The 27,952-nt window shown below is 49.1% G+C and overlaps 2 protein-coding genes across 3 annotated transcripts; one reads left to right on the top strand and one right to left on the bottom strand.

The window, feature by feature from the left end:
- Positions 1 to 2,599: 2,599 nt before the first annotated feature.
- LOC136491166 (protein argonaute 1B) lies at positions 2,600 to 27,256 on the bottom strand. Of its 2 annotated transcripts, none has more exons than XM_066487398.1 (23): positions 26,916 to 27,256; positions 11,222 to 11,943; positions 10,924 to 11,144; positions 10,697 to 10,846; positions 10,478 to 10,611; positions 10,206 to 10,315; positions 10,013 to 10,119; positions 9,792 to 9,930; positions 9,549 to 9,665; positions 6,163 to 6,270; positions 5,985 to 6,056; positions 5,036 to 5,158; positions 4,782 to 4,947; positions 4,582 to 4,703; positions 4,368 to 4,505; positions 4,124 to 4,266; positions 3,976 to 4,038; positions 3,844 to 3,907; positions 3,630 to 3,765; positions 3,471 to 3,544; positions 3,292 to 3,386; positions 3,176 to 3,207; positions 2,600 to 3,069 (listed from the first exon to the last, which is right to left on the bottom strand). In XM_066487398.1, exons 1-23 carry the CDS (start codon positions 26,968 to 26,970, stop codon positions 2,864 to 2,866), a joined length of 3,297 nt encoding a protein of 1,098 aa, XP_066343495.1. In that variant the 5' UTR covers positions 26,971 to 27,256; the 3' UTR covers positions 2,600 to 2,863. The 2 variants fall into 2 exon arrangements, with proteins under 2 accessions (XP_066343495.1, XP_066343496.1); XM_066487399.1 differs by lacking the exon at positions 26,916 to 27,256 and adding an exon at positions 13,959 to 14,160.
- Positions 7,666 to 9,109, top strand: LOC136491167 (uncharacterized). Its single transcript, XM_066487401.1, has one exon. It carries the CDS (start codon positions 7,924 to 7,926, stop codon positions 9,058 to 9,060), a length of 1,137 nt encoding a protein of 378 aa, XP_066343498.1. The 5' UTR covers positions 7,666 to 7,923; the 3' UTR covers positions 9,061 to 9,109.
- Positions 27,257 to 27,952: the final 696 nt, after the last annotated feature.

Raw genomic sequence — 27,952 nt, 5'->3', positions numbered from 1 at the left:
GCTGTGTCCCCTGACTCCCTGTAGAGGGGAGGGAGGGGGGACGTGGCGTGGCACGCCGCACGCGAGCGTGCGTACGTAGCTGCTCGGTGTTTGTTACGCATGCATTGCTTTTTACCCCGTGGTAGATTCGGAGGCGGGCGGCTAGATCAGCTGTGGTGAAGCTCAGAAGTCACAGCAGGCACGGACGGGCGTACGTCGCTCGTACAGTTTCGTGTTTGCAGTTGGTACGTGCCTGGTGTTGAATCTCGTGAATATAGAGGGGGCCGGGTACAGCGATTTGCAATCAGCATACAGCTAGCTAGCTGCCTGCCCTTTCTGTAGCCGGTTCGTGCACAAGATCGACAGTGGCCTCCCCGCCCCCGGCCCCGATGGTGGCGATGACAGCAGTGGGAGCGGAGTGAACGGGTGGAGCACTTGCGTGTATTGCACAGTATTGACCGGGAAACCTGACGTTTCCACGGAGATTCCACGCACCGTGCAGGCACAGTTGCCGACTTGCCGTGCCATCACGTTCACGCTCCTGTTCCGAGGTCGACCTCCACGCACGAGCAGGAGCAGGGAGCAGCAGCGCACGGCCACCGGCTTTGGTGGATGCGGGGCCTTTGGTTGGTCGCGTCGCATCGCATTGCATCGCAGCAACCTCCAAGCCCGTGGGCTGCGGCCCACTTCTGCTCGGGGTTTTCAAGCATCCTCTTGATCTGGATAACGTCCACTTCTTGGGCCTCAACCGCACTGCTCGTCCGTCCGCGATCCAGAGAAAGGACCGCGGACCGGCGGTGGTGGAGTCAGCGCTGTGCTCGTGCGGTTAACCGCACAGCCGCGGACTCGGCAGCCGGCAGGCAGGACCAACGTCGTGGCGCATTTGAGTTTTCCAGCGCTCGGCGCTGCTCGCTTCCATGCCCACGAGACCGCAGGCCCAAGGCAATTAGCTTCAGAGCAAGGTAAATAATAGAGTCAAGTTGATTACCTATAAGACAAGTTATATAATAAGTGTCTTCTATTTGTCTTTAAAAAGTCTTTCTCCTATTCCTTCTCACAACACTTACTACTTGGCCCCACTAATACATATGATTCCGTGCTAGCTTGGTGTCTCTCATCTTCTCTCTTCTATTCTCTACATCAACATTAGCTTAGCTATAAATCTATTATTGTACCCGCTCTTAGGAGGCGCCTGGCCCGGCTGCCCTGGCCGCATTCTCGGCTTGCCCTCTGGTGCCGCCACTGGTTCTTCCGCGGAAACAGTTCAGGGCACATCATCTCCACGTCCGCGTTGGTTCCGCCACCATTCTGAGTTTCTAACGCCATCGAACGCTATGCCCCGATTTTGGACTGTTCCTCTATTTCAACGCCCCAGTTTTACCCGCCAATGTGCCCGCAGCACAGCGTTGCGTGGGTTCATTTCTTCTGTCTTCTGTGTGGGGTACAGTCAAGCAAACGGAAGCTACAGAAAAAAAAAAGGTACAGAGAGAAATGTGCCATGCGAGCTCAAACAAAGCATTGGTGCTCTCGTCGGTCCAGGACGTACGTACGTTGCTGGTTGGTGGCTAGACTAGATCATGAGCTGAAGTGCCGTAGCGTGTAGTACCACAGAAGTCAGGTCCGCTGTGCAGCTATCAGATTCGGTCGGTTGTTCAGATACAACAGCCGTTGCAATGGTCCAATGGACGACCGTGCTGTCGCTCCTTTTTGGTTTTTTTTTTAATTTCACTGTTGCACGACCGTGCAGCCCCGGAGTACCGATGTGATAGCACAGAGCCCAGCCCAACTGAGAACAACGGGCCTTGGTACATTCGGCACGTGAAAAGCAGCCAGTACCCTGCTCAAACGGGCCATGGTAGATTCGGCACGTGAAAAGCAGCCAGCACCCTGCTTAAAAGAAAGCCCATGTTTAGTTCCAACCCAAAATCCTAAAAAGTGCTACAGTAGTCATCACATCGAATGTTTGCGGCCCGTGCATGGAGCAATAAATGTAGACGAAAAAAAACTAATTAGACAGTTTGGTGGAAAATTGCGAGACGAACGTTTTAAGCCTAATTAGTCCATGTTTGAACACTAATTGTCAAATAGCGCTACAGTAGCCCAAAATCCAACTTCCTGAAACTAAACACGACGAAAGCAGGGTACAATCAAGTCCAGAGTGCAGCCCAACCTTTCTGATGTGCAGAGATCAGCACGTCCGGGTCCGGAGATTCACAATGCAAACTGGTCAGCGAGCAAGAGCTGGCAAACTGGCAGCAGGTTCACGAGCATTGATGCTTTTGATGCGGGATCGGACATCGCAGCTTGGCTTCTGATTTCTGAATCCAAACCGGAACTCTCCTGGGACTTGCTCAGATGAACGTGGCTTGGCTGAGGCCCTGACACTCCGAGCTCCTGCCTAGGCTCGTGAAGGGTGCCACGGTGGTAGTGCTGGAACTGATCACGGTTTCTTTCTAAGTATTGCAACTGACCCCGTCCATTCTAAACCATAGCATCCAGGTTCAGCACACATTCTCGCGTGCCGCGTTCACCGCACAGCCAGGCTACGTTAGGTACGACTATAGCACGATAACTAAACTACTCAAGGAACTAGCTGCCATGATCATCGCACAATCAAAGCAACACAAACAATTAGGTTCGTCATAACATACACTAAGAGTGGCTGGTTACAACATACAATACAACAATTAGTTTACACATCACACAGTACTAAAGCTCCTCGAACTGCGGCGTCACAACATTACGAATACAAAACAAGCATACTTAAAATCCCCAGATCACTGGAAGTCTTAGTGCATAAATTCGGTGTCAGATAGCATCACCGAAACAGTGCAGATACAAGGAATACTCCAGGATATTCCTTGGTGAAGACAGCCCCATCGTCTCAGCAGTAAAACATGACACGCTTCACGTTTTCCTTGAGAGCGGGTAGGGGCCTGACCGCAACACTCCCCGGCCCTCTGATGCTGCGTGCACCACCTGGCAGAGGGCCACGAGCGCCACTCGCCATTGACCCACTGTCAGAGGTATCCGGCTCCATGTAGAAGCGAGCTCGGAAGGCTGCCAGATGAGCATAGTATGCCGGGGGCACTGCAAGCAATCAAGCAACGGTCAACAATTTGTTTTATGGACTAGCACCACATTGGGTTGCCAGAGTAGACAAGAGACTGAAGTAATGTTCTCAAGCTGGGATTACCAATTGACACGGAGCGGGTGCACCTAGCGTACCTGCAAAAAGTGGAAACAATGTTTAACAGGCAGTTCAAGAGTGAACGGGAAATAATGGATTGATGGGAGTAGTAGATGTATTACGTGTAGCACAGGTTGTTTGTCAGAGTCTGCAGCTCATCAGCTGTAAACTTGTTCTCATCCCACAGGACATGGTAATGAGCAGGCCGGCTTGTTCCCTGATGGATGTGAACTTGAAGTCAGTAATCAGCCCATTCCATCGAGGGGTGACTTGAAAAGGAGAATGAAAAAAAGAAAGCAACCTGAATGCCAGCATGGCTACACAGGTAGAAATCAAATTCAGTAGGATGGCAAATCTTTGAATCAACCACGGTGCCTAAATTCAGATGAAAAGACAGTATCTGGTCAGATCCAAATTAGACATGCTAAGCCCAAAAAGATGGAGAGCACCAAGAACTAACCAGGCAGTATGTTTCCACTTCTATCAACTGTACGCTGGTCATTGTGGTTATTAGCAAACAGCCTAGTGTGATGTCGCTTCTGGACCACGACAAAAGTAACTGGAGGCTGGTAATTGGGCTCCAGGGATGCACAGGCCTATTTCCATGGTAGCGAGAGGATAGTCAAGAAAAGATGATGAGCAACATCAATCCAATGCTATGTAATTACATGTACCTTTCTGATGGCATCAAGTTCATACAACAATACTTGATAGAACTGTCCCTCACTGACACCATCCCTGAAATTCAAAACTGCTTAGTATATTGAGAAACGGATGAGTAAAGTTGACCGATCAAGGATAATAACCTGTAGAATATGATCCTTTGGGGCTTCTGTCCAGTTGCCCTCTTGAAAGAAATGAGAAGTTCCCTGCAATAAAAAGAATCTAAGCATAAAGCAGAATCCAAAGATGGAGAACTGTGAATAAATCTCATCATCTCAATTCAGATCATACTTTATCATGCCACCAGTTACTGTCCTTCTCTGCGGGTCTTGCCATACTTTGAAAAGATCCTGTATAAGCTCCTGGCGATGGGCTTGGGCACTCACTAGTCCAGCATATTTGGTGACCTCAGGCCAGTCTTGCGAAGCAACAACCTAGGAAGGGAACAATATAGTAACAATTTAAAATGTGAAACTTCCAGGTTAGACTATGTGAACTTCTGGCCTGTTATAATTGCAACAAGTATTGCACTTACAGCTGCAATGGAAGGACTGGAATCTTCTCCAGGATGTGGATGGGTAACATCAGCACCAAATATTATGGTCGGTCTGTCACTGACAAGGGGTATTCTCCTTGTCAAAGCATCTACAAGTACAGTATTCCTTCCCCCAACCTGAAAAGGTAGGAAAACTGTGAGAAAACTAACAATTCAGGAGTCACTTAAGGATGGAAGTGTGGAGAGATTTTACCTTAACATTTATTTTGAGTGCAACATTTGCAAGATACTGCTTGCTCATCTTAAAAACATGTTTAGTCAGACAACACTGAGAGACCAATCCAAGATCAGTCTCACAGATCCTTTTGAGATCCCCTGAGAAATGAAAAGAATGTTGATGAACAAATGTATTCAGCAGACAATGTTTAAGTGTGTTTTGGAAGAGAACATTACCATAAAGAGAACCATTATTGTCAGGCAGTACTACAATCAGCAGATCGAGTTCCCTGCCCTGTGGCCTCAGTATGTTCATTGCATCTTGATAACGTGCCTTTAACGCTCTTTCAACATGTTCAGGCCTTGCAGTTACTGGAGGCAGCACAGGCTCAAGAGCAAAATCCTAAAGGGAGAGTAGAATACGTAGAGTAAATAACAAAAATAGCCAAAGGATATTGCACACAAATGATAATTGAAGGAAAAAGACTTACCATTCCTGATATTTGGCACATGACTGCAAGCTCATGACAGAAACCCCTAGCAGCACTATCTTGCACGTTCCGAGAGAAGTTAATACATGCCCAGTTGCTGACTCTGCCACCATTAACCATTTTCTACCCAGAAAAAGAAAGCAGCCAAAGAAGAATAGACAAGAAAGTTATGACTCATGAGATTATTAAATTAATCAACAAAAAGGGAGCATGCAGACAGAATGCAAGCTAAACGTAGAAAACAGTGCATTTAGATTCAGGGGCGACACCAAGTTCATCTACGGTGGTGCACTGGCACCATTGATTGAAAAAATGTGTAGTATTAGGTAACCTATTTTGACCTTGTTAATGAGCTTGGAATGGCGATGTTACTACAAGGTTATACTTGTGTGCACCACCATAAATTCTGTTTTAGCTTCGCCCCTGTCTAGATTACAGCAATGTCAAATCATAATCCAAATGTATAGCATAAAAGATGGTTGCAAACTACAAGAGTAAAAGGGGAAAACAGAAAGACACCCCAGATAGTTCAGAGGTTCTTGATAGAACTTTTTTTGTGGGCTTATTGATAGATTCTGAGTACATAATGCAAAATCAATCCCTCCCAAAAAAATTCCATGGCAAGCTAGGTAGATCCTAGAATTTTGAGGTAAGGAGATAGCAAAAAGCGATGCCTAACAAAAAAAAAAGAGGAAATTAAGTACCACGAAACAATAAACTCAGTAATAGCTATGACTATGTAACTTGGACAAACAAACTTATTTGCTGAGGCAGCTACTCTCCCAGTTGCTAGGTTAACTTTCTGCTTTATTTTTCTTTTTCTGCAAAATATAGTACTTATTTAATTTGGATGGTCCTCACTTAATGTTACCATATAAGAAAATTAATTACGTTCGAAAAAATCACAGGAAGAGCAACTTTATCTAGATTTCTCAGGACACAGGCATACCTTATTCATCATGTTCCATTGGCCAACTCTGGGCAAAACATCCTTCTCTCGGCCACTATCATGGTATTTAAGCTAATTACAAAATGCACAAATTCCATGTCAGCAGCCATGCAGCATATGCGCAAATATGGAAAACAAAACGCCAAGATGTTGTTAGAAGTCATGTTTGTTAACTTACCCTTGGTGGTGGCAGAACGCGAGCTTCAACTGCTGCAAGACGTTCATCAATTCTTATACCAAATTCCTGTGCATATGGGTCTTCATAGTATGCATTGTGATGCACAGTCTGATAAAACACAAAATAAGGAACTAAGTCAGAATCATAAATTCAGCTGACCGACTTTGGTAAGTACAAAACCAATAAAACCTCTGTACCATATTATGTTTAAACATTACACACTTACACAGTATTCTGAAAAAACAGATGGCACTATTTATCAGAACAATACAATTTACACAAACATTTTAATAATTAACAACTGTTGCAGATACCCTGTTACCAATTCCAGAGAGCCAGAGATCATTTTAGATGCACAGGCAAATGTATAATCATGTTAACAAAAGACAAGAGTGCACCTAAACCCTGAAGAATGCACAGGCAAATGTGTAAACAGGGCTTCCAAAGCTAAAAGGCTTGAAAACTGCTAACCACAGGCTATAAACTAAACATAGTTAAACATTTGAATTCATAAGATGTATACTGTTATGACCGGCACCCATTATACAAGGCGTAGGCCCATGTTATGGCAAGTGGAGCCAGCCCAGGGGCCACGCGGTACTGTACCACGTGGTACTGTAGCACATGAAGATTAGATTGGTTTGTTAGGAAAGAGATATGTTAGATTGATTCGGTTAGGATATTTCCTTAGGGGTCAAGTCAGTCATCTCTATAAAAAGAGAACCCTGTATCAGTTATAATCAAGCAGAAACAAGAATTGTTTCCGGCTTCCTGAAGGGAGCCGGGATTTCCTAACCCTAGCCGCCTCCTGCTGTGTCTCGCGTGAACAGTGCCGCCGTTACTGTAGCCCCGTGGGAATTATAGGTCTGCAGCAGCAGCCGCCGCGTTCTCGCCGCCATGGCCCCTCGCCGGCGTCGAGAGTACACACCACGTCCTCCTCTCTTCCACCCCTATAACCTACGAAGTAACACCGGTAGGGCATCTAGTCCTATCAGCCTGGTATCAGAGATGTCAGGTCCTCCATCCACATCCACGCAGTCGCCGTCCACCTCCGCCTCCCTGTCCCTGCCATCAGCGCCAGCGCCTCGGCCGCGTCGGGGTTGTCGTCCGCATCCTCGGGAGCGCCTCTGATGTTGGAATCTTTGGCCACCGACGTGGCTGCGATTGCCCGCAGCATGGCGGCCATGCAGGCGACCCTGGCCGCCCTCATCCCACCACCTCCCCCTCCACAACAGCTGGCACCACCACCACCTCCACAGCTGTCGCAGCCGCAGGCGATCTTCCCCTACGGCATGCCCCAGACCAGCGGGACGAGGGTGCCCCTCCACTTGCTGCGGTGGCCGGCCTCGCCGTCTCCCATCCCGTCGTGGGCGATGGGCTCGACGACTCCGCCCATCTACACAATGGCCACGACCCCTACACCGTCGGCAGCCACGGTCACGGCGTCCTCCGGGGCACACCAGCCGCCCCCGACCAACGGCATCGTCTATAGAGGGACGGAGCACATGGCTAGCTTCGTACCACCTTCGCGGCGCTGCTCAAACTTGGTACTATGCGCTGGAACAAGATGAAGGCATGCCGACCTGGGAACGCTTCCGCGACCTGTGCCAGCCCCGTTTCGGCCCCCCAACGCACGGCACGTGGCTGGCCGAGCTCGCCCGGCTACCCTTCTAGTCATCGGTCCAGGAGTATTCGGACCGCTATAATGCCGTGCTCTGCCATGCTCGCGACCTCAATCCTCGCCAGAAGGCGGAACTGTTCATGGGTGGCCTCCCGGAGCACATCAAGGTCGACGTCGAGATGCGGGATCCACCCGACCTTCAGACCACCATGTATTTGGCCCGGGCATTCGAGCGTCGCGCGGCGGCCATGCCTCCAGCGCCTCTACAGCAGGGCGCCAGACCTCCTGAGCGGCCTGGCCTTCCCCCGCGCGTGCCAGGCGCGGGTGCTCCTCCAGCTGGAGCCCCTATGCCCCCAGGGGGCGGACCAGCAGCGGCGAACGGGGCGCCCCCGGTGCGCCAGTTCCACCGCCTCACGCCGGACGAGCAACTGGAGCGGCGTCGACAAGGGCTTTGCTTCAACTGTGATGAGCCCTATGTCCGCGGCCACGTGTGCCCACGGCTCTTCTACCTCGAATCGGACGACTACATCGATGACGGGCTGGGGGATGCCGCGGCGATGGATGACGTCGCCAACCCCGCGGCTCCAGACGCCCAAGAGCCTGCGGCCGCTAATGCTTTCGTGGTCTCTCTACACGCACTCGCAGGGATGCGCACGGACAATACGATGCTACTCCCGGTGATGGTTAAAGGGGAGCGGTTGTTGGCGCTACTCGACACCGGCTCCACGCACAACTTCCTCCATGGCGCGACGATGCGCCGCCTATGGCTCGCCCCGACGGGCGGTGAGCAGCTCCGTGTCACCGTGGCCGACGGCGACCGGCTCACTTGCGAGGGCATTGCTCGCCACGTGCCCATCCGCATCGGCTCGGAGTCCTTTTCCATCACGTGCGTCGGATTGGACTTGGGCTGTTTCGACTTCATCCTCGGCGTCGACTACCTACGCACCTTGGGTCCCATCTTGTGGGATTTCGAGGCCATGACGCTGTCCTTCTGGCGTGAGGGTAGACGCGTCCTTTGGCAGGGCGTGCGCAGCCTCGACGCGGCGGCTCCACAGCAGCACCTCGCTGCACTCTCCGCCGACGTCCAGCAGCCGCTGATGGACTTGTTGCTGCAGCAGCAGAGCGCAGTCTTCGACGAGCCCACAGGGCTCCCACCGCACGGCACAGTCCCTCGTCGACGAGTTCCGCACCCTCTACCCTGCCTTCCAGCTCGAGGACGAGCTGTTTGCGCAGGCGGGGAGAGATGTTATGACCGACACCCATTATACAAGGCGTAGGCCCATGTTATGGCAAGCGGAGCCAGCCCAGGGGCCACGCGGTACTGTAGCATGCGGTACTGTAGCACATGAAGATTAGATTGGTTTGGTTTGTTAGGAAAGAGATATGTTAGATTGATTCGGTTAGGATATTTCCTTAGGGGCGTCAGTCATCTCTATAAAAAGAGAACTCTGTATCAGTTATAATTAAGCAGAAACAAGAATTGTTTCCGGCTTCCTGAAGGGAGCCGGGATTTCCTAACCCTAGCCGCCTCCTGCTGTGTCTCGCGTGAACAGTGCCGCCGCTACTGTAGCGCCGCGGGAATTCTAGGGCTGCAGCAGCAGCCGCCGCGTTCTCGCCGCCACGGCCCCTCGCCGGCGTCGAGAGTACAGACCACGTCCTCCTCTCTTCCACCCCTATAACCTACGCAGTAACACCGGTAGGGCATCTAGTCCTATCATATACACTGATGAAATAACTCATACAGAAACATTCGATAAACAGACACCTGTAAGATGTCCAGCTCACGCTCTTGAGGGCGTTGGCAGGTCACTTTCAGTAGAGCAGTGATTTGCTTCTCATTGAGTCGCTTTGAGTAGCGCTGTCCTTCAACTATCTTGCAAACCTGAAATTTCACATTTCAAAGCCATAAGCATAATACTGAAGCTGGATGTAGCATTCAGAGACCATTCAAATTGATAAGCACAATATAACAAATCCAAGTTCAATGGAGACAGTCGAAGACACTAACCTCCATTGGCAGATAATTTGGTCTTTGTTGATTGCCCACTTGCAAGCACGGTAAAGTGGTGTGCTGGATACTAAAACCATAAGTCTCCATGAAGTATTGGACCACAGTCTTCACAGTACCACGATCATCAACAGGGAATCTATCCCAAAGAAACCAAAAACCATGTCACTGCATTATTCTTTAAGCTATTAGCTCATACCAGCAATGGAAGACACACATACGATAGCTCTCTTGTTGCTTGTGAGGTGAGGCCAGAAATGCGATATTTTCTGCGCATGTTTCCCCTGTGAGTCACCTCGACCTTCACACCTCTTAGGGCTTTTTTGATCTACAGAGGAACAAACACAACAGTAACTCAGCACGAACTAGCATAAACTAAAGTTGCTATCAAATAGGTAAGGTAATGATTCAAACCTTCACGCGATCAGAATCAGACAATGGTCTAACTGAGATATCTCTGTTAAGAAGCTGAGCAACAAAATCGATCACAGGGAGAGGCTCGATAAATGCAGTAGAGGACATATCTGCAAGAGCACAAATCAAAGGCTAAGAAAAGACCAATACTGATTCCATAAACTACACTGGGAGTCCATAGAATTAGAATTTAGTTACAATACGCCATGGATCATCTGTGGCAACTGAAAGATAAACAATGAAACAAAAAGGTTGAAGTGACAGTATCTAACCAATATTCAGTGAAAGGCCCATCTGTGTCGGCCTTATGCTTTGGTAAAAACCACGCCAACTTTCCAAACCCTCACCAAGTTGCTGGCGTCTCCCTAAGTTGGGAGAATAAAATGACCTACCAACAGGAGAATACCTGCACAAGAAAAATGTAAGGCAATGAAGACTTTGACTTTTGCCATGGAAAAAGTAACTAATAAATACAATTAGCTCAAGATCACCTCGCAGTAGGCAATTCACGTAGTACAATGTCAAGCACTTGAAGAGCTTCTTGAGGAGCATCTGCTTGCCTTCCAGCTAGAAACATAGCCAGATGGTGAAGATCAGCACGGGCCGCAAATTTGATCACCACCCTAAATACTCTCTCACGCCTTGAACAGAAAGGATTACAGCAGTCAGCATGAAATGTTGCATATGTTCTAAATACAGACACAGCATAATGACATACCTTTGTCCACCTTGGCCACCGCCAAGACTATCTTCCTCATCTTGCAAGGTAATTTCAAATGTCATAGAAGTAAATGGCAATGGTCCAGCGGTATAAAGGCTCTTTCTTCCATCGTACGCAGGTAGACGCCCACCCAAATGGGAGTTTCTATATAGTGTTACAAGCTCTCCCATGACAGCACGATTAACGCCACGTGAAGTAACCTCAGGTGTTATAGATACCTGATGACAAACGATTGGTGAACAGAAATAACAACATAAAAAAACTGACATGAAATTATTCCCTACGAGGAGCTTACATCATATTGGTGAAGGTCTTTGTCAGGAAGCTCAGCAAAAAAATGATTTGCCTTCACAATGCACCTGTCCCCATAAGTGCCCTTGCCAGGGCGCAACGGGAATCGGACCGATTTGCTTGATGCAGGTGCCACTTGAATTTCTTGGCTCGTGGAAGTCTGACCACGAATGGCAAGTTGCTGAAACTGTTGCTGGACTTGTCCAGAGCTCCCCTCTGCCACAGGCTGTGAGGATGAGCCAGGTCCCGATGGGGATGGTGAAACCACCGGGGCTTGATACTGGACATAAGGGGCTTGGTGCAGCTCGGGAACTGTTCTAGATGGACCAGGAGGAACATTTCGTCCAACATTACCTCCCCTATGCCCACCATAGTATGGCTGTGGCATTCCACCTCTGGAGCGGGCGCCACCACGTCCCTGGTACTCACCACCTCGTCCCTGATATTCACCACCACGTCCCTGGTATTCACGCAGGTGATACTCAGGTGGCCCACCACCAGGGTGATGTGGCCCTGGTCCTCCACGGCCCTGATAATGTCCACCACGACCCTGGTGTTGCCCGCCACCACGGCCACCCTGTTGAGGCACCCAGCCACGTCCTCCCCCAGGTTGTTGAGTTCGCTCAGGCCGCTGTGAAGAACCTTGTCCAGAACCTCCTGAAGACTCTCCAGAAGTTTCTCCAGAGCCGCCTGGGCCAGTTCTCTTCTTCCTCGCCATGATGGGCACTGGCATGACAGGAATACATCAAGACTGAGATTGTAAAAATATAATTTATCAAAACTTAACATGAAGAAAACTGTTTAACTGCGTATTTGTTAAAAAATAGAAACAGAAGGTTGTATAATGAGAACTGAAGCAGCTTAGAAAGTAAATAAACTGCAAATGATGTAATACAAAAAGAAGATCAGCTTCATCAAGGAATTGCTAAAATAATAAATAGAAAATTTCTGAATTACAACTTGACAGCATGATAGAAACTATTCCCGTGAGAAAACAGACCAAGTACCAGAAGACAGTGAACAAGAAAAACCATGTAGGCATAGAAGAAAGGGAATGCTATCTCACAAGTATTAGGAAACAAGACTTATTATGTTTTTATTGAATTTAAGCTTCCTTCATTTTGATTATTATTTCACCGCTTCTGTGGTTGGCTGCAAACTTCTATTTAAACCAAAAGAGGCCAAGTAGAAGGTTAGGAAAATGTGAGAAAGAGCACATCAGAAAAGAAGGGCTGCATAGGTGTCCTCTAGATATCCATTATTTTATTCATTTAATAACAATATCCTAGAATATATATACAGACAAGAAGTAAACAAAATCAACCAGTCACCCTTTCTATAATAGTAAAAAAAGAATTATACTAGTATTTTCATTCAAAAGAATACCAGAAGAAATGTATGAATGAGAAATATGTAGCGCTGAAGTTGCTAGAAGATACCTATTTCATCTATACAAACAAAATGATCAGTATCCTACTGCTAAAGGCCTGCCTTATGTGGCCTTTTTAAAGTTTGTTTTAGCAGGGACCTTTTCTAGCCATCACTGCTCAATACAATGCCAATGCCTTGAGATGGGCTATTTGGTCAGTCAGAAATGATGCAATTTTCAAAATGTTCAGCCGGCTATCTCCAATGTAAAAAGACACTTCAGGAATGATGTTGCTCAAGTTATTCTTAGAGCACAGAAGTCTTATGAACCTCATATTAGTCAATGGCTAGAAGATTATGTGTAATTGCTCTGATTTTTTTTGTAACTTTTTTTGTTTTGTGATGCTTGTTGTAAACTTTTACTATCCATTAATAAAAGCACAGTAGGGGCTTGTACCCTCCTGTTTTCCTCCAAAAAAAAAACAATGCCAATGCCTTGAGATAACATCAAACATCTTGAATGCTAACTTTGGTCACCATAAAGATAACATCAAACACTTTGGTAACCATTGAAGGAACATGATTTTTTTCACAATGCCGTGCTGCATCCTTGAGTGTAGGAAATTGCATACTCTATGCTTGCACTTGTAATCAAGTTCAAGAGTTCACGCTAAGTGAGAACATCAAGCATTAGGCATAAACTATGCCTAGAACAAATCCGCAATCATAGCCGAGGCTGCGATTAGACTCATCACAATGTGATGAACTAAAAAAGAACCCTCGTTTGTCAGCCAGATACAAAGACAACAACAACAACAAATAGCACCCTAAACCCAAAATAACCAGAGATGGATACCAAGGTACAGCAGGGAAAATACACATAAACGGAGTGAACCGTTTACCCTAACGTAGAGGCAAATAACCATACAAGCATGTAGCCAGTAGAGGAAGGTACGGCTATATCCGTATTTTTTAGATATATATGCTGAGGCTTTAACGAAGTAATCAGTTCACCCGAATATGAGCACTGGACACCTGAAAGAACAGATGTTCCTTATCTCACAAAGCAATTAAACCTCCCGTCCCACATTAACCGCTTAGCGTAGATCGACAAGCTAAAATGATCACAAAAACAGTCGCAAATCGTCAAGCTCTCATTGGATCAGCTCACAACCAGCTAGAACCGGACAAATCAAACGACAGACCCCACAAAATCCACGAGCGCCCTCTCGAGCTCGTTCATTGTCGAGCACCAACACCGCCGCAACAAAGCAACCCAACCCGGAAACGATCGAAAGCTAAAGTCACACACCCCGCACCGAGGCAGCAGGCGAAAAGCAGCAGATCTAGCGGATTACAGGAGGGAGCGATACCTGAGCAGGCTCGGCAGACGGCTGCGCGAGGGATGGGAACGGAGCGGGAATGCTAAGCTCCCAACTCCACTAATGGCGCTCTCTACTGCCGCAGCGCTGCTGCTGTGCTGGGTGCTCCACTGCGTGCCCACGACCACCACCTCACCGCCTTTTTTTTAGGAGGGAAGGGGGAAGGCGACGGCCGCTTGTGGACTTGTGGTTAATTTAGCGGCAGCGGGTGCGGCTCGTTGGAGAAAGCGCCGAAGCGGGGAGACCTAGGGCTTGTTTGGATCGGTACATGAAAACGACGCATGGGCCAGGCAGCTATCCCAGCCGTCGATTTCCGGCGCCTGGGGCTGGATCGACCTGCTTGGACGGGGCACGTCAATCCTCGCGTCAGCAGGGATCCAAGTCAGCGTACGGACGTCAAATGTCTCTTCTACCCCTGCTCTCTCTGCTCGAACGCACAGTCGCCATGGCCATGGCCCGTATCCGCGCCATCTCCACCCCAACCTCGTGCACCACCGCGTTCGCCTCGTCCTCCTCTCCGCTCGGCGCACCTCGCCCGAGCCGGAGACCGCCGGAGCAGCCCCGGAGTCGGGTCGTCGCCGCTGCCACCACGTGCGCGCGTAGCCAGCCGATCGCGTGCGCACCGGCTGCCATGGCCGCGAGACTCGAGCTCGGCCACCGCCATTCCCTATGCTGCACGCGCTTGCGGGCAGAGCCGAGCGCGCCTCCAGCTTCGCTGCTTAGCCACCTTGCCATGGCGCATGCTCGCCTGAACCCGCGCCGCCGGGAACCACCGCGACCCTGTCGTTGCCGATGTGCACGTCCACGGAGCTAGAGCTGAAGCTGGCGTAGCTCGCCGGCGCGGGCAACCCCGGCGTGGTGTAGACGCACGCGGTGTACGAGGACGAGGCGTGGACCCACACGGTGATGGACCTGTGCACGGGCCCAGACCTGCTCGAGTGGTTGGGCCTCCGCCGCGGCGCGCCCGTGTCGGAGCCCCTGGCGGCCGCCATCGTGGCGCAGGCGCTCGCGCTCTGCCACTGCCACGGGGTCGCCAACCTTCCCGGCGGGGTTCGCACGCAGCGTCGTGGCCACGTCCATGTGGCCCGAGTCCGACTGCTCCCGGTGGCTCGACGTGCAGCCGCCCGGCTCCGTGCTCTACATCTCCTTCGGCAGCTACGCGCACGTGACCAAGCAGGAGCTGTACGAGATCGCGGGCGGCGTGCTGGCCAGCGGCGCCCGCTTTCTGTGGGTGATGCGCCCGGACATCGTCAGCTCCGACGACCCGGACCCGCTATCCGAGGGGTTTGCCGGCGCCGCGGCGGGGCGGGGGTTCGTGGTCCTATGGTGCTGCCAGGTGGATGTGCTCTCCCACGCCGCCGTCGGCGGCTTCCTCACGCACTGCGGTTGGAACTCCATCATGGAGAGCGCGTGGGCGGGCGCGCCCATGCTGTGCTTCCCGTTGCTCACGGACCAGATCACCAACCGGCGCCTCGTCGTGCGGGAGTGGCGCACCGGCGTGTCCATTGGGGACCGCGGCGCAGTGCGCGCCGACGAGGTGAATGCGCGGATCGAAGGGGTGATGGGCGGGGAAGACGGCGTCAAGCTCAGGGAGCAGGTGAAGAAGCTGAGGGGCACACTCGAGGCTGTCGTGGCGCCCGGTGGCTCGTCGCGGCGCAGCTTCGACGAGTTCGTGGACGAGCTCAAGCGCCGGTGCGGAGGCCGCCACTGATCCGAAGCTCGCCGGGCACAAGCTGCCGCGTTCTGGGCTGCGAGTGCGGGCACCGCCAGGGCGCGAGCTGCCGAGGCACGGTGCGAGCGCGCGCACCGTCACCGTGCCAGGGCACGGGCAACAGCGCGCCACCGCCTGGCCGGAGCGCCGCCGCCGCCGGGCATGAGGTGTCGCGCTGTAGGTGCCTGGGGCTATCAGCATGGCCAACGCTGGGCGCCCGAGTTGCCGCGGCCGCCAGGAGCATGGGGCGAAAATGCCAGCTATGTGGGTGGAGAGGAAAAGAGCAATATGGACATTTCACACGCCCCGTTGACTCGAATCCACGCTGGCGTGAAGAGCTGGTGTGCCACGCAAGCAAAAGTGGTAAATTTGTAGCTGTTTTTTCTCTGTGCTGGTGAAAATATATTGAGATCAGTTAAAGTGCTATTTGAGGAGGTGTTATTTGTTATAATGGTAAAAAATTAAATCTGCCGCCGAAGCGAGGGGCAGGCAAGGCAGCGGCAGGGCTGGGTGCCAGGGTCAGGCTCAGGTCGCGGGGGCGGGTCGCGTCGCCGTGGACCCGGTGACCCGTCCTGATGGGAGAACGTGGGACGGATGCCACTGACGGCGTGGGGCGAGGCGGCCAGGCGCAAAGGACAGGGGGGGACGGGTGTCAGAAGTGGATTATCGTGGCCTCCTCGCCCTGTTTTTGCCCAGGGCCCAAAGACGTTTCGGTTGCTGATTGGATCACCCCCGCTCTCGTGTCCCGTCCGCACTACGCGACCATACCGAAGCATCAGACCGAGTGAAATACGTACCGGCCACCGATGCACATGCGTCAGAGCGTACGGCGTGAAGCAAAGTAACAAACGATCACGGATCCATCAATGACCGTGAGTTGCCAACGGCGACTGCTATGCTCCTAATTTGGCCATGTGGGCACGGTGGTTCGCCGGTGGTGGGTCGCTGTCAATGCTTAAGAGGCAAGAGGACGAGTCAAACGGGCGCCTCTCGATGCTCGCAACAACCATTAGCCTGCTGTAGTAGCTTTTGCTATCGCACCCAACGTCCAACGAGCACAGCTGCACAGGCCTACTACTACGGCCACCCTACCGGATCCATGGCTCAGATCGGTTCCGCATACGAGGCGCACGCGCCAGTGCGTGGGCCACCGTTAAACTGTTCAAAACGCTGGCCCACCGGCCATGGTCCGGTCCCCATGCGATGACACGGTGATCCCACTGGCCGCGGGGCCCAGCGCACAGCGAGTCGGGGTGCCGAAACAGCGCCTGGCGCAACTTGCCCGCTGGATGGATACTTGGGGATAGGACGCTGTGGGCCCCGGCTGCGAGGGCCGTACTGGGCGCGCGACCAGCCGTTGCGCTGCTAGTCCCGCGGCCCGATGACGGGGACGGTGTGGAGCCCGCGGTACGCGGTACGGGGTGTGGCCTGGCCGGGCGGGGCCCTTTCGTTTGCGTTCGCCTGTGCTTAATTGGATGGCTGGCCTGGTTTTGGTTGGGCTCGATAGCCTAGCCGTTAGATGGTCCAGCACCAGCCGAACGGCTGATGTACAAGTCGATTCTCGCTCCACTTCACATTCCCTTCCGTCATCCTGTTCCTCCGATAGCCGTTAGGGTTCCGCTTGCGCGTCGCTCAGCCTCTCACCTCCGCACCCATCGCGACGGCCGTGACCTCCGCTTTCGCCGTGCCTGCCTCGGCCGGCGTAAGTGGATCCGTCCCTGCTCGTCTCGCAACGCCGTGAGGGCGCACCGTCGCCGTCGATAGCCTTCTGTGCCGACCGTCTGCTCCGCATCCCTCCTCGAACCCGCCGCCATCGACGCCCGTCCGTCGACGACAGGTAAACCCGATTACGCGTCCAGCGTCGTCCCTCACCCTCCGGATCTGACCCCCACGTTCTCATTTTGCAAGTGAGTCAGGACCGCCGCCCACGGACCTCCATCTCAGCAGCCCGGAATCGTCTTCCGCCCGCAAAGCACTGCATCTCAGCTCGCCTGAATCGCCTATCGCCTAGCCGGATCCGGTTAACCTAGGTTCATTCTCGTTAACCTGCGTCCCAATTCTCCCTACTCATTGCCTCCGTACCGCGCCTCGCCGCCACTTTCCCAATGCCCCTTCCGTCCTTTTCCTCCTCCTTCGCCTCCTAGGATTCGTACCCCTAGCCGTCCATGGGTCCATAGGTTTTGTGGACCTATGTTCTCTCACGTCCCTTTTGTTCTTATTCATTGTTTGTTTTGTGTGGTGGTCTACTTTTGGTTTGATCTAAATGTGGTTTTGCCCTCTCAAATTTATAACTCATGTTCCGGTTATAGGTTCAATTGTAGTTTGGTTTCATTTTGTTTTCTAGGGTTTGTCTGTGGGGGGAGGGTACGCGGGGGATTCGAGCTCCCATGTTCATCTCACCTCCCTAGATCGACATGCATAAACTCGTTGTGGACCCTTTTCTTTAAGTGTACCATTTCTCAATTTGGTTGTGGTAGTATGAGCAGTGCCTATGTAAATCTTGTATTGCCTGACACTTGCCATTTGCTACTGTAACAGATCAATTGATGGGGAGTACACTTTGCTTTAGTTTATCCTTTGATATTAGTGATTATTATATACGCTTCAAAATCAAACAAAATACTCCTGTTTCTTTGAAAAAGGTAAAAAGAACAGAACCAGTGCTTCTTGCTTAAGTTGACCGTTTGATAATATTATGAATATTACTGATGATTATACACCCTTCAATGCTTAAGGGCTTGTTCGGTGCATCCCTTCTAAAGTTTACATACAGCGCAATGCTTGCTAATTGCTAGCAATGCTTGCTAATTGCTAGCAATGGTGCATGTCATCATTACATACTCTGATTACTTTATGCAGTGATGAAAACCTTCATATTTGTCTGTTCAAGTTTTGATTTGTCAACCTTAAAATCTTATGACCTGTTTTTTGCTATTTCGTACTGGTTCACCTTGTCACCACCACTTCACATCATTTCAACGACGAGAGCAACTTCTACTGCTTTCTTCTTGCTGCTTTTGTGTCTATGGTCTCTAATGCTAATTTGATACGACAATTACTTATGTCGAAACACGAAATGGGTTGCCGATTTTTTGGACCTACTTTCGTATCTTTGATTTCCCATTGTGCACATATATTTTCATTGACAAGGTGTTTTTTTGTTTGTTTCTTTCAGTGCACCGCTCGCAAGATCTTCTCAACGCTGCCCACACTGGCAGCGTCCTCCACTTCATCGTGCTCTTCACCTGAAGCCAAGCACTACAACCATCATTTGAAACACGCCAAACGTTCTGCTAAGGTACGTCATAATTTCTTTCACCCTAACTTTCTTATTTGTGATGACAAGAATTGTTGTTTGTTGGTGACTGTACTACGTTTATCATACCCTATAATGTAAACATGGCAACAGATGTTCACGTAATGTGCTAACTGGGATGACACCACCGTGAGGACCTTTCTAGAACTTGTGATAAAACAGAAAAACCTATTGCATTGGAACTAAAGAGGCCTAACAACCTTGGGGTGAACAAATTTGTATCCAGCATTCGCAACAGCAACAGGGTGACATACGACAAGAAACAGCTGCAGAACAAGCTGAACGAGCTGAAGCAAGCATATTTTACTTGTCGCGACCTTCAATCCCACACTAGCCTAGGCCATGACCCGCGTACAGATGGCGTCCTAGTTAACCCCTCGTTCTTTGAGTGTGGCAACGGGGCACTTTTGCGTCCAGGCTAGGCCAGTGCCCAGCGGGCTGCCTCGGGCCTCACGACCAGAACGACACAACCGACCACTGGCACGTCCGCACGCCTGGCCTTCTCCAAAGCCTGTGCCCCTGTTGATTCGGTAGAGGCTACGGCTGGCCGGGATGGTGAGACACAACACAGCAACGACGCCCTAGCCTCTAGGAGTAGGTGGCGCTCGCAGACGCACACGTAGGGCTACAAGAATCGACGAGCCGTATCGTGCTCGTATAGACTCGTAGTGGCGCCAGTGTTGCTATCTAGCACCCGTTCGCTTGGCTGATAAGCTATGACTCTGATTTGTTGTAAAAGAAAAATATTGTTTATTAACTAAAAAAATATAACTTATAAACCAAGCGAATAGGGCTACAAGAATCGACGAGCCGTATCGTGCTCGTATAGACTCGTAGTGGTACAACGGGTTTCATGTCGTCGATCGTACGCCACAGTGCACAGTCCCTGGTATCTTGGTTTTGGTGGAAGGTCGAGACAGTTCTTCCTCGTCTCCGTGCTTCAGAGTTCACATCAGGGGTGGGGCGGGACGCACAATGAAAAGATTTGCTGGGGCAGTCCGGTGCAAAAGGAGAGTGTAGATCGGTGCTATAAGACTGTCTTCAACAAGGAATCCATACGAAGACCTAAATCCAGAATGGATAGCAAGATACCTAAAATCAGCCTATAACATAGTACCTATATGGAAGACCTATTTTGGGTTGTCTGAGAGGCACAACCTAAATATGGGCATCCTCTCTCCTAAAAACCCATTTACAGAAAGGATTCTCTTTTAGGTCTTTTTGTTGGAGAAGATGTCAAATATGTATTGAACCTTTTGCCTATAGCGCTACCCAAAGGATGAATAAGTCTGGTATTTTGGGTGTTGTTGTTGAAGATAGCCTAAGACTGTCTCGAATGGATGACCACCTAAATCTAAAATGGATCGTGGATGGTACTGTATCAGCCTCCAACAGAATACCTATATGCAAGACTTGTTTTGGGTTACAGCAGAGACACAACCCAAATATGAGTATCCTCTCTCCTGAAGACTCATTTACTGGAAGGATTCTCTTTTGGGTCCTATTGCTGAGAAGATTAAAAATAGATATTAAACCTTTTGTCTGTAACGCTATCTAAACATGGAATGAGTCTTGTATTTTAGGTGATGCTGCTGGAGATAGTCTAAATGTTAACGGGCTGCGTTTCGTTATCACCACGATCTTAGTGGCAAAGCGATGAATTCAGGGTGTATTTGGCGCAGCTCTCTGCGGCTCCGGCTCTGCATGCACTTGTACTGTACATCCCCTGTGCTTCACTATGCACTGCGTGAAATAGGCTCCGGCTCCGCCTGCCACTAGAGAGGAGCCCAAGGAGCCAGGTATTCGGTGCTTCGACCGGCTCCGTCACAGTGCATCTATAGGGAAGGAGCCAGAGCCACCGAGAGCTACGCCAAACACACCCTCAGTGTTGACGATATGTCTAACAACGACGAACACCCACTCGCTGTCACTGCATTAGCAACTTGCCTTTAGCATTCACGAAAAAATATATTGGTGAGTCATGAAATAAAGACAGTTTGTGTCTCTCGAAGGCCCTGTTTTTAAATGATGATTCCTCTCATCTTTCACGGAAAGAAAGGCTACCCAATAAAAACAAAGAAAATGAAGCTTTTGTCGCGACTTTTAAATCTAGTTGTCAATGCTTCTTCACCTTTTATATAGGAGAACAAAAGGTCACCCGATGAGAAAAGAAAACGAAGCTTATTCAAAAGAAACAAGCAAGCATCTTTCCTGCTGGCATTGTCACATATGGCATTTTCAGACTAGCCTCGCTGATTTTCTTCACGACTTTAGAATCTTTTTTAAATGAGTTATTTTTTCATTTTTATTGATCATTTGCCTCGTAAACTTCTATAGTTTTCCTTGATTGTCATACACTTTATGGTACTCTCGTTCGATTAAACTGAGATAATAGTTTCATGAGACAAATTAACAAAGGCTGTGCCATTGCAAAAAGAAAGGAAGTGCACCTTTTTTTCGGCTGGGGAGCAAAAAGAAAGGAAGTGCATATGCAACACTAGTAGGAGAAAGATATCTTCACAGAACGGTGCTACTAAAATCGTGTTTTTTAAGATCCGGTTGCCCGGGTTTGATTAATAATAAGTTAAGAAGAATGTAGCATACAACAATTGGTTATATGCACGGGCGGCGCTCCCAACGGAGGTTTTGGTTTGCAAAGGCGAATTACTCACTACCTAGTTGGACGACCATTAGAGGTTTGAGAGGTACCCTTCTGCCAAGTACCTGTACTGGCTAGTATCCTTAATCTCCATGAGCATAGCCTTTGCTGACCTCCTGCCACAAGATGATAGCCAACCTAAAGTTTACTTAAAATCGTGTGAAATTGTGTTTAATGATAGTGCACAGCTGGACACCCACACTCATATGCCAGTGTGTCTCGATGGGTTTGACAACTCGAAAATCAAATATAATTGTCCCTTATATCTATAAGGTGAAATTATGTTTATTGAGTGGACGCCAATAGCGGACTCAATGCTCGAATGGAGCCCGAGTAAGGATCAAGACGCCAACGACATTATGTGTTTTTAACCTTCCGGCAAGACGTAAAGCGACAAATTTTCCAGCGTGCTTCAACGCCAGAGCCCGGACAAACGCCCAAGGTCACCGGACCCTAAATCCACGATTTAAGGACACACAGACTCCTATGCCAAGGTGCCTAAGTGGAGTTAGAGATTTTTACGTGAAAAGTGACCCTTATGGTTCAAAAATCATATGAAATCGTCAATTGTGTAATGGCCAGAAAGAAATTATAATGAGGAGGATTATGACTCGGTTTGGATCTATCTAGCTAACTGTTAGCTCTGATAGTTAGAAAAGACCATCTATCAACTTTTTAGTTCGGTAATGGCTAAGATACTAGCTAATTTATTAGATAGAGACTTAAATGGGATCTCAAATACGAGTACTTTTTAGCATCTGACTATTAATTATCAGTATAGGATACAAACACACTTTATGATTTTTTTTGCTGCACATGAGTTAAGAGCGATTAAGGTAAAATAAATAAATAAATATTTTTCTATTTCAATCCCTCTAACCAAATATAGATCGGAACATATTAGAGTATAGCCAAACAAACCTTAGACAAAGGAGCGAAGGACAACTAACAAGCTACTCCCGAGTAGTACCGTGTGCACCAAACAAAGGATCATTTTAGATTGCAATGAAAGCGGAAAAAACAAAAATATGAACCACCACGAGCTTGATCATCAATAACCGGATTCTAAAAACCTATTAGCAGTTAGCATAGCATGTAGTGAAAATTCTATATACTCCCGCCATCATAAAATAAATTAATTCTTAAAATCGTCTTTAAATCAAGCTATTTTAAATTTGATCGTATTGTAAGGAAGTATAAGAGACACCAAATAAGTATATTATGAAAATATATTTCATGATGTATCTATTGATAGTAATTTGATGAAATAAATATTAATTCTGATGAAATAAATATTAATGTTTTTTCTATAATTTTAGTGAAACTTAAAATAATTTGACTTAAGACAACTTTAAACGTTGATTTAGTTTAGAACAGATGAATTATTGACACCGTTTTTGAGGAAGAAGAAATGAAATGGCCCCAATATAATAGCTCATATTACCGTGCACTTCCAATAGCTGTTTCAACTAGGGTGTGTTTGATTCGTGGATATAGCTAGCGGCGGATCCCGAAATTATCTTGGGTCAATGTTTTTTGTTTCCACTCGAAGGCCATCTCCATTTCCATTTATAGAGAAAACGAAAATACATGAGTTTGATTCGGAAAGACAGAGAAAGAAGAAAGGAATCTCATAATCTTTTGCAATTTCATAACTTTTATTTGCACTTTCTAAGTAGTTCGGTTGTGACTTTTGTTTGTCTAGGGTCTGGGTCCTAGCATAGGCAGCCCGAGGCATTGATCCTATAGTAGGCATAGCCATATCAGGTCGAAACCAATGTATTTCAAGTGAAATTAATGTATTTTAAAGAATTTTAAGACATAATAAGGTAAAATAACTAAATAAGGACTTAGGAGTATAATTACACAAAATAAAAAATATAATCATAACCTTTAGTATTTTTACCTCATGCATCATATCTTCGCAACCAAACAACATCTTTTCTCGGCCAAGCAAATAAGATACAATCAACCAAACATTAAACCATGGCATATGTCAAGCCTGATCCAATGAAAACTGACTCAACTAATGTAAGCCAAACTAGATCATATAAACACCTAACTACAGATCCTTAGTCTCTATCTCGCTCTCAACCAAACACACAATTATACGTAATAATGCTGGACATAATCACATAGTCACACCACTCACAACCGGAATCTACAATTTCTCTTAGTGACGTGGGGTTCTCCTAATATTTAACATTCAACGTTTAGTATGAGCTTTTTCCTACCAAATGGCTCATAGAGAGGATTACCATGTGCTAGACTGGTGATAGTGCTCTTATTAATACTTAGTACACTAGGAGAACTCTACCATTTTGGTAGTGACTCTTAGGTGGTCGCGTTGCGCGCTGGTACACGTCGAAGCTTCAATCAAGAGGCACAGCCTATACATACCCTCATGCAAGACGGGCGTATGCGTTTGGTATACTTGTGTGTGGGAGTTATATATAACTGGTATGCAGGATTCCCCGTCATGAGTATCGTAACGAAGTTAGCTGTGTTAAATTGTTTTGTTCACAACAGAAATACATGGAGTCTGATACGGAGTAGACCAGACCAAGAAAGCAAAGAGTTTTCTTTTATCTTGGGCTGCTAGTACATACTAGCACCTCCGTCCTAAAAAGAATACAACTATGGTTTGCATGTCATGAAAAGTGGGTCATGTTTGACGAAGTTTTTAGTGAATAATATTGACAGTTATATCTTTAAATTAATTTATTATAAAAATACATTTCGTAATTAATCTGATGATGTTTATTTAGTATCATAAACATGGATACTTTTTTATTTATAATTAGACAAATTTAAGGCATTAAAATATGACATTGTTCTAGAATTGTAATCTTCTAGTCACGGAGGCAGTAGTATCTTATTCAATGTAAAACAGTGTATGTGTTGGACTGTTTTTTTTTCAAAAAAAAGTGTAATCATCCGCAAGCAGGATCTCCATTAAATGCTATAATGTCTTTTGCTTCCTCCGTATTTTATTTTAAATACAAAAAATAAACAAGCCGTTTGCAAAAACTGAACTGTTTCTCCACTAGAGATGAGGCAAGAAGATACCGTTCCGAGGCAAGAAAGGATGTTCTTTGCTGACACGACGGTGCAAAGCGGACCCGGGCGCGACGTGACAGTTCGCTTGAGCCGATGGCGATGGCCGGCCAGCGGCCCTCCTCCCTGGGGACTGACATATGGACCCCGTACCATAGTGCTGCGGACGGCGGACCGGACCGCATCAAATGACCCGTGAACCTGCGGGCGGGGCCAGGGCAGTCGTCGCCGACGTGTCAGCCGGCACGGCGCGTGGGCCCGCGCTCTATCGCTTGTCAGGGCGCTCTATCGTGTTCCACAGGAGGTGGGTGACCCCACCTGCACGACGGCGGGTGGACTTGGCGCTGTGTGCACAGTGTACGTACTGCTGTACTGCACCCCGGCCCATAATGCCACCGTGGGCCCGCCGCGGCCTCCCTCATCCTCATCCTCATCCGCGCGTGGTTTTTGCTGCTACTGTACGCACTTGTCGCATAGGCACAGCGTGACGCACCATGCACGGACTCGAGCCGAGCCATTCCCCCACCGCGATGTCACGGCCTTGCTGTTGCCGCTGCGCTTGCCGCCATGGATGATGGGCCCATCGCATGGCGGCCCGAGGCAAAGATCCACCAGGTATCCAACGCCTCTTGGATAGCGGTAATGGGCACGTTACTATTCCGTGCGACGCAAGTGCCAAATGGGCAAATGGCTGTCTCTATTTTTTTTCCTATTGTCGGCAGCTTCTTGGACGTGTCGTTCAGGCTTGTGCGTTTTGGATGTTGCTGTTGTGTGTGTTGTCTTTTGCGAAAACAAAATCTACTAAAACTTCACAAATTTAAGTTGTGCATATACAGTAGTCGTTTCGAGAAATAAACTGCTGTAGAAACTGGCTGAGAAACCAAGATTTGAAATAAATCGTTTCCATGTAAAAAGCCTGTTTAGTAACAGCTAAAACCAGCAGGTGAGGATCAAAACAGGCCTGTTAATAGATTTATTAACTGTTAGCAAATGGAGGTGTAGTTCATGTAGATCATTAACCAACTATTCAACCATCTATTAGCAAGATGTGATCCAAACGACCATGGATAAGCTAGCTAATAGTTAGTAACTTTTATTTTAACTATTATTAGTAAAAGTGGATTAAAATAGAGCCTTATTCCTCTGTAAAGGTCCACATGAATCACGAGCGAGCTGTAGGGGTAGTAGATTGAATCAAGGGAAATAAAGGTAAGTTTTCCTAAGACGAGATGGGTATGCATATGCAGATACCGGGCGGACCAGTCAGTATGGAGCGGGGGGCATCATGCATGGAGAGCGCCGACCGTGAACAGCTGTGGCATCCATAGCTGTGCTAACAATGGCATTCGGCCCTCCGAGGTAGCTCGTAGCTGGTGCCATTCTCTGCTTAACAGGCTGCTGCTGGCTTGTTTCTCTCGGTCAAGGTACCTGCTCGGCTGGTGGCTGAATAGGTCACTGCATTCACCGCAACCCACACGTTTATCCCCTCTCATCACTAACCGCAGGCTTTAGTAGTTTAGTTCACTGATGACGGGTGACGACGACGACGCGACCCAAAGCAGCTAGAAACAAACTGAGTAAGGACTCAGCAGCTATAGAACGATCCGCAGCCTGATCGTTTCGGCCGAAACGATCATGGATTAACTGATGCGAGAAAAAATACTGTTCTGACTTATAATCCACGATCTTTTATCATCCAGCGAACAGGCACCGGTCGACGAACTGTTCCTCGAGGGCCCGAGGCCCGAGCGCGCGCGGTCGCTGTAGTCTGTAGGCAGGCAACAGTGTAATGCGAAGCCCAGCCGGCCGGCATGGCATGGGCGTGCCGCGCGACCATGCATGCGAACAGCGCCCTCGACAGGTCGCCGAGACAACAGGAAGGGACCGACGTGCACGGCAGCACGAGCGCGATTCCTCCATGCCGCATGCCGGAAGCCCCGGAAGGCCGCGGTCAAAAGAGGCCCGCCCGTCCCGACCCCGCCCTGCTAGCGCCTAGCGGTGCACAATCATGCACGCGAACTGTGCGATGATCTGACGGGACGACACGGCCGGCCGGGCAGATGCACGCGCGCGCACAGCAGATAGAGCCGCTGCCCGTAGCAGCAGAAGCGAGGAAAAGGCAAAAACCGGAAGCGGGCAGGGCAAAAGGGGACGGTCGCCGAAGCGAGACGAGGAAGGGGGAGGGGGGAACGGACACGGGCGTACCTTGATGGGGGCGCCCGTTGTTCTCCACCCGCATCGCCATGCCAAGGTCACACATCGTCCTCGTCCACGCCGCGCGCGAAAGCTGAAAGAAGGAGGCCGGGCACGAGCCGGCAGCCGGATCGCGGCCACTTCTGTTCCCTCGTCTGTCTGCCGATCGAGGGGAAGAGCTGCTGGTGCCTGGTGCCTGGGGCTGGGGGTGAATCACGAGCGAAGAGATGCCGAGCGCCGGGGTCTTATTGGTGGCTGGGCGAAGCTAACGATGGCTGGCTGCTAGGAGAGGAGGAGGAGGAGGACGGGGAGGTGGGTGGGGCTCGGGCTCGTCTGCACTGCTGCACCCCCTCGTCGTAAGCAAAAGATATCGGTGATGTAAGCTTCAAGATATGCCCAATTATTGCCGCTGGCGCCCGGAGAAAAATATAGCGCCGGTGCAGGTGGTATGCGGCTTCCATTTTTGCGAGTTGCGGCTACTGCTCCCTCGTTGGTAATGGTGTGGATGAGCAATCACCCATCAGAGCGATTAGCCATTAGCCATTAGCTGATCGATGTGCGGCTTTAGCTCCCGTTAGGTGGAGCCCCCCCTCTCTCCAAATGGGGCTGCCACTATAGATCGATCATATTCGCCATTAAAAATAACACATCATGGTTGGTCAAGAGGAAACCTTTGCTAAATAAGGTGATCCAGTGATCCTGGTTACCAACTATGGTGCGTCGAGATGACCCGACATACATATTTGTTTACCAAGATTTGTACGTAGTCCCAGATAGCGAAACAAACAAGACAGTACTAGCAAAAGTTTATAGAATCTCCGTCTAGTCATCTGATCAGATCATTGGTTGGCCAAGTTGAGATCTAGTCAGACATTTGAGTAATCCGACGCGCAGCAGTAGTTATCTGAAGCGATGTGTAGGCAATCGATCGTTCACCTAAAATAAAATTGTGCCGCACGAAGAGTTGCAGCTGCAGCCGATGACCTGTTGGAAAGGGACTGATATGGTTTTCATATGGTCTGGAAGCTCATCCGCTTTGTCGCCACGCC

This window comes from Miscanthus floridulus, chromosome 11, assembly GCF_019320115.1.
Source record: "Miscanthus floridulus cultivar M001 chromosome 11, ASM1932011v1, whole genome shotgun sequence".
Classification (NCBI taxonomy): Eukaryota; Viridiplantae; Streptophyta; class Magnoliopsida; order Poales; family Poaceae; genus Miscanthus; species Miscanthus floridulus.
The sequence above is the reverse complement of the archived record's forward strand: the minus strand, read 5'-3'. Positions and strand labels throughout refer to the sequence as shown.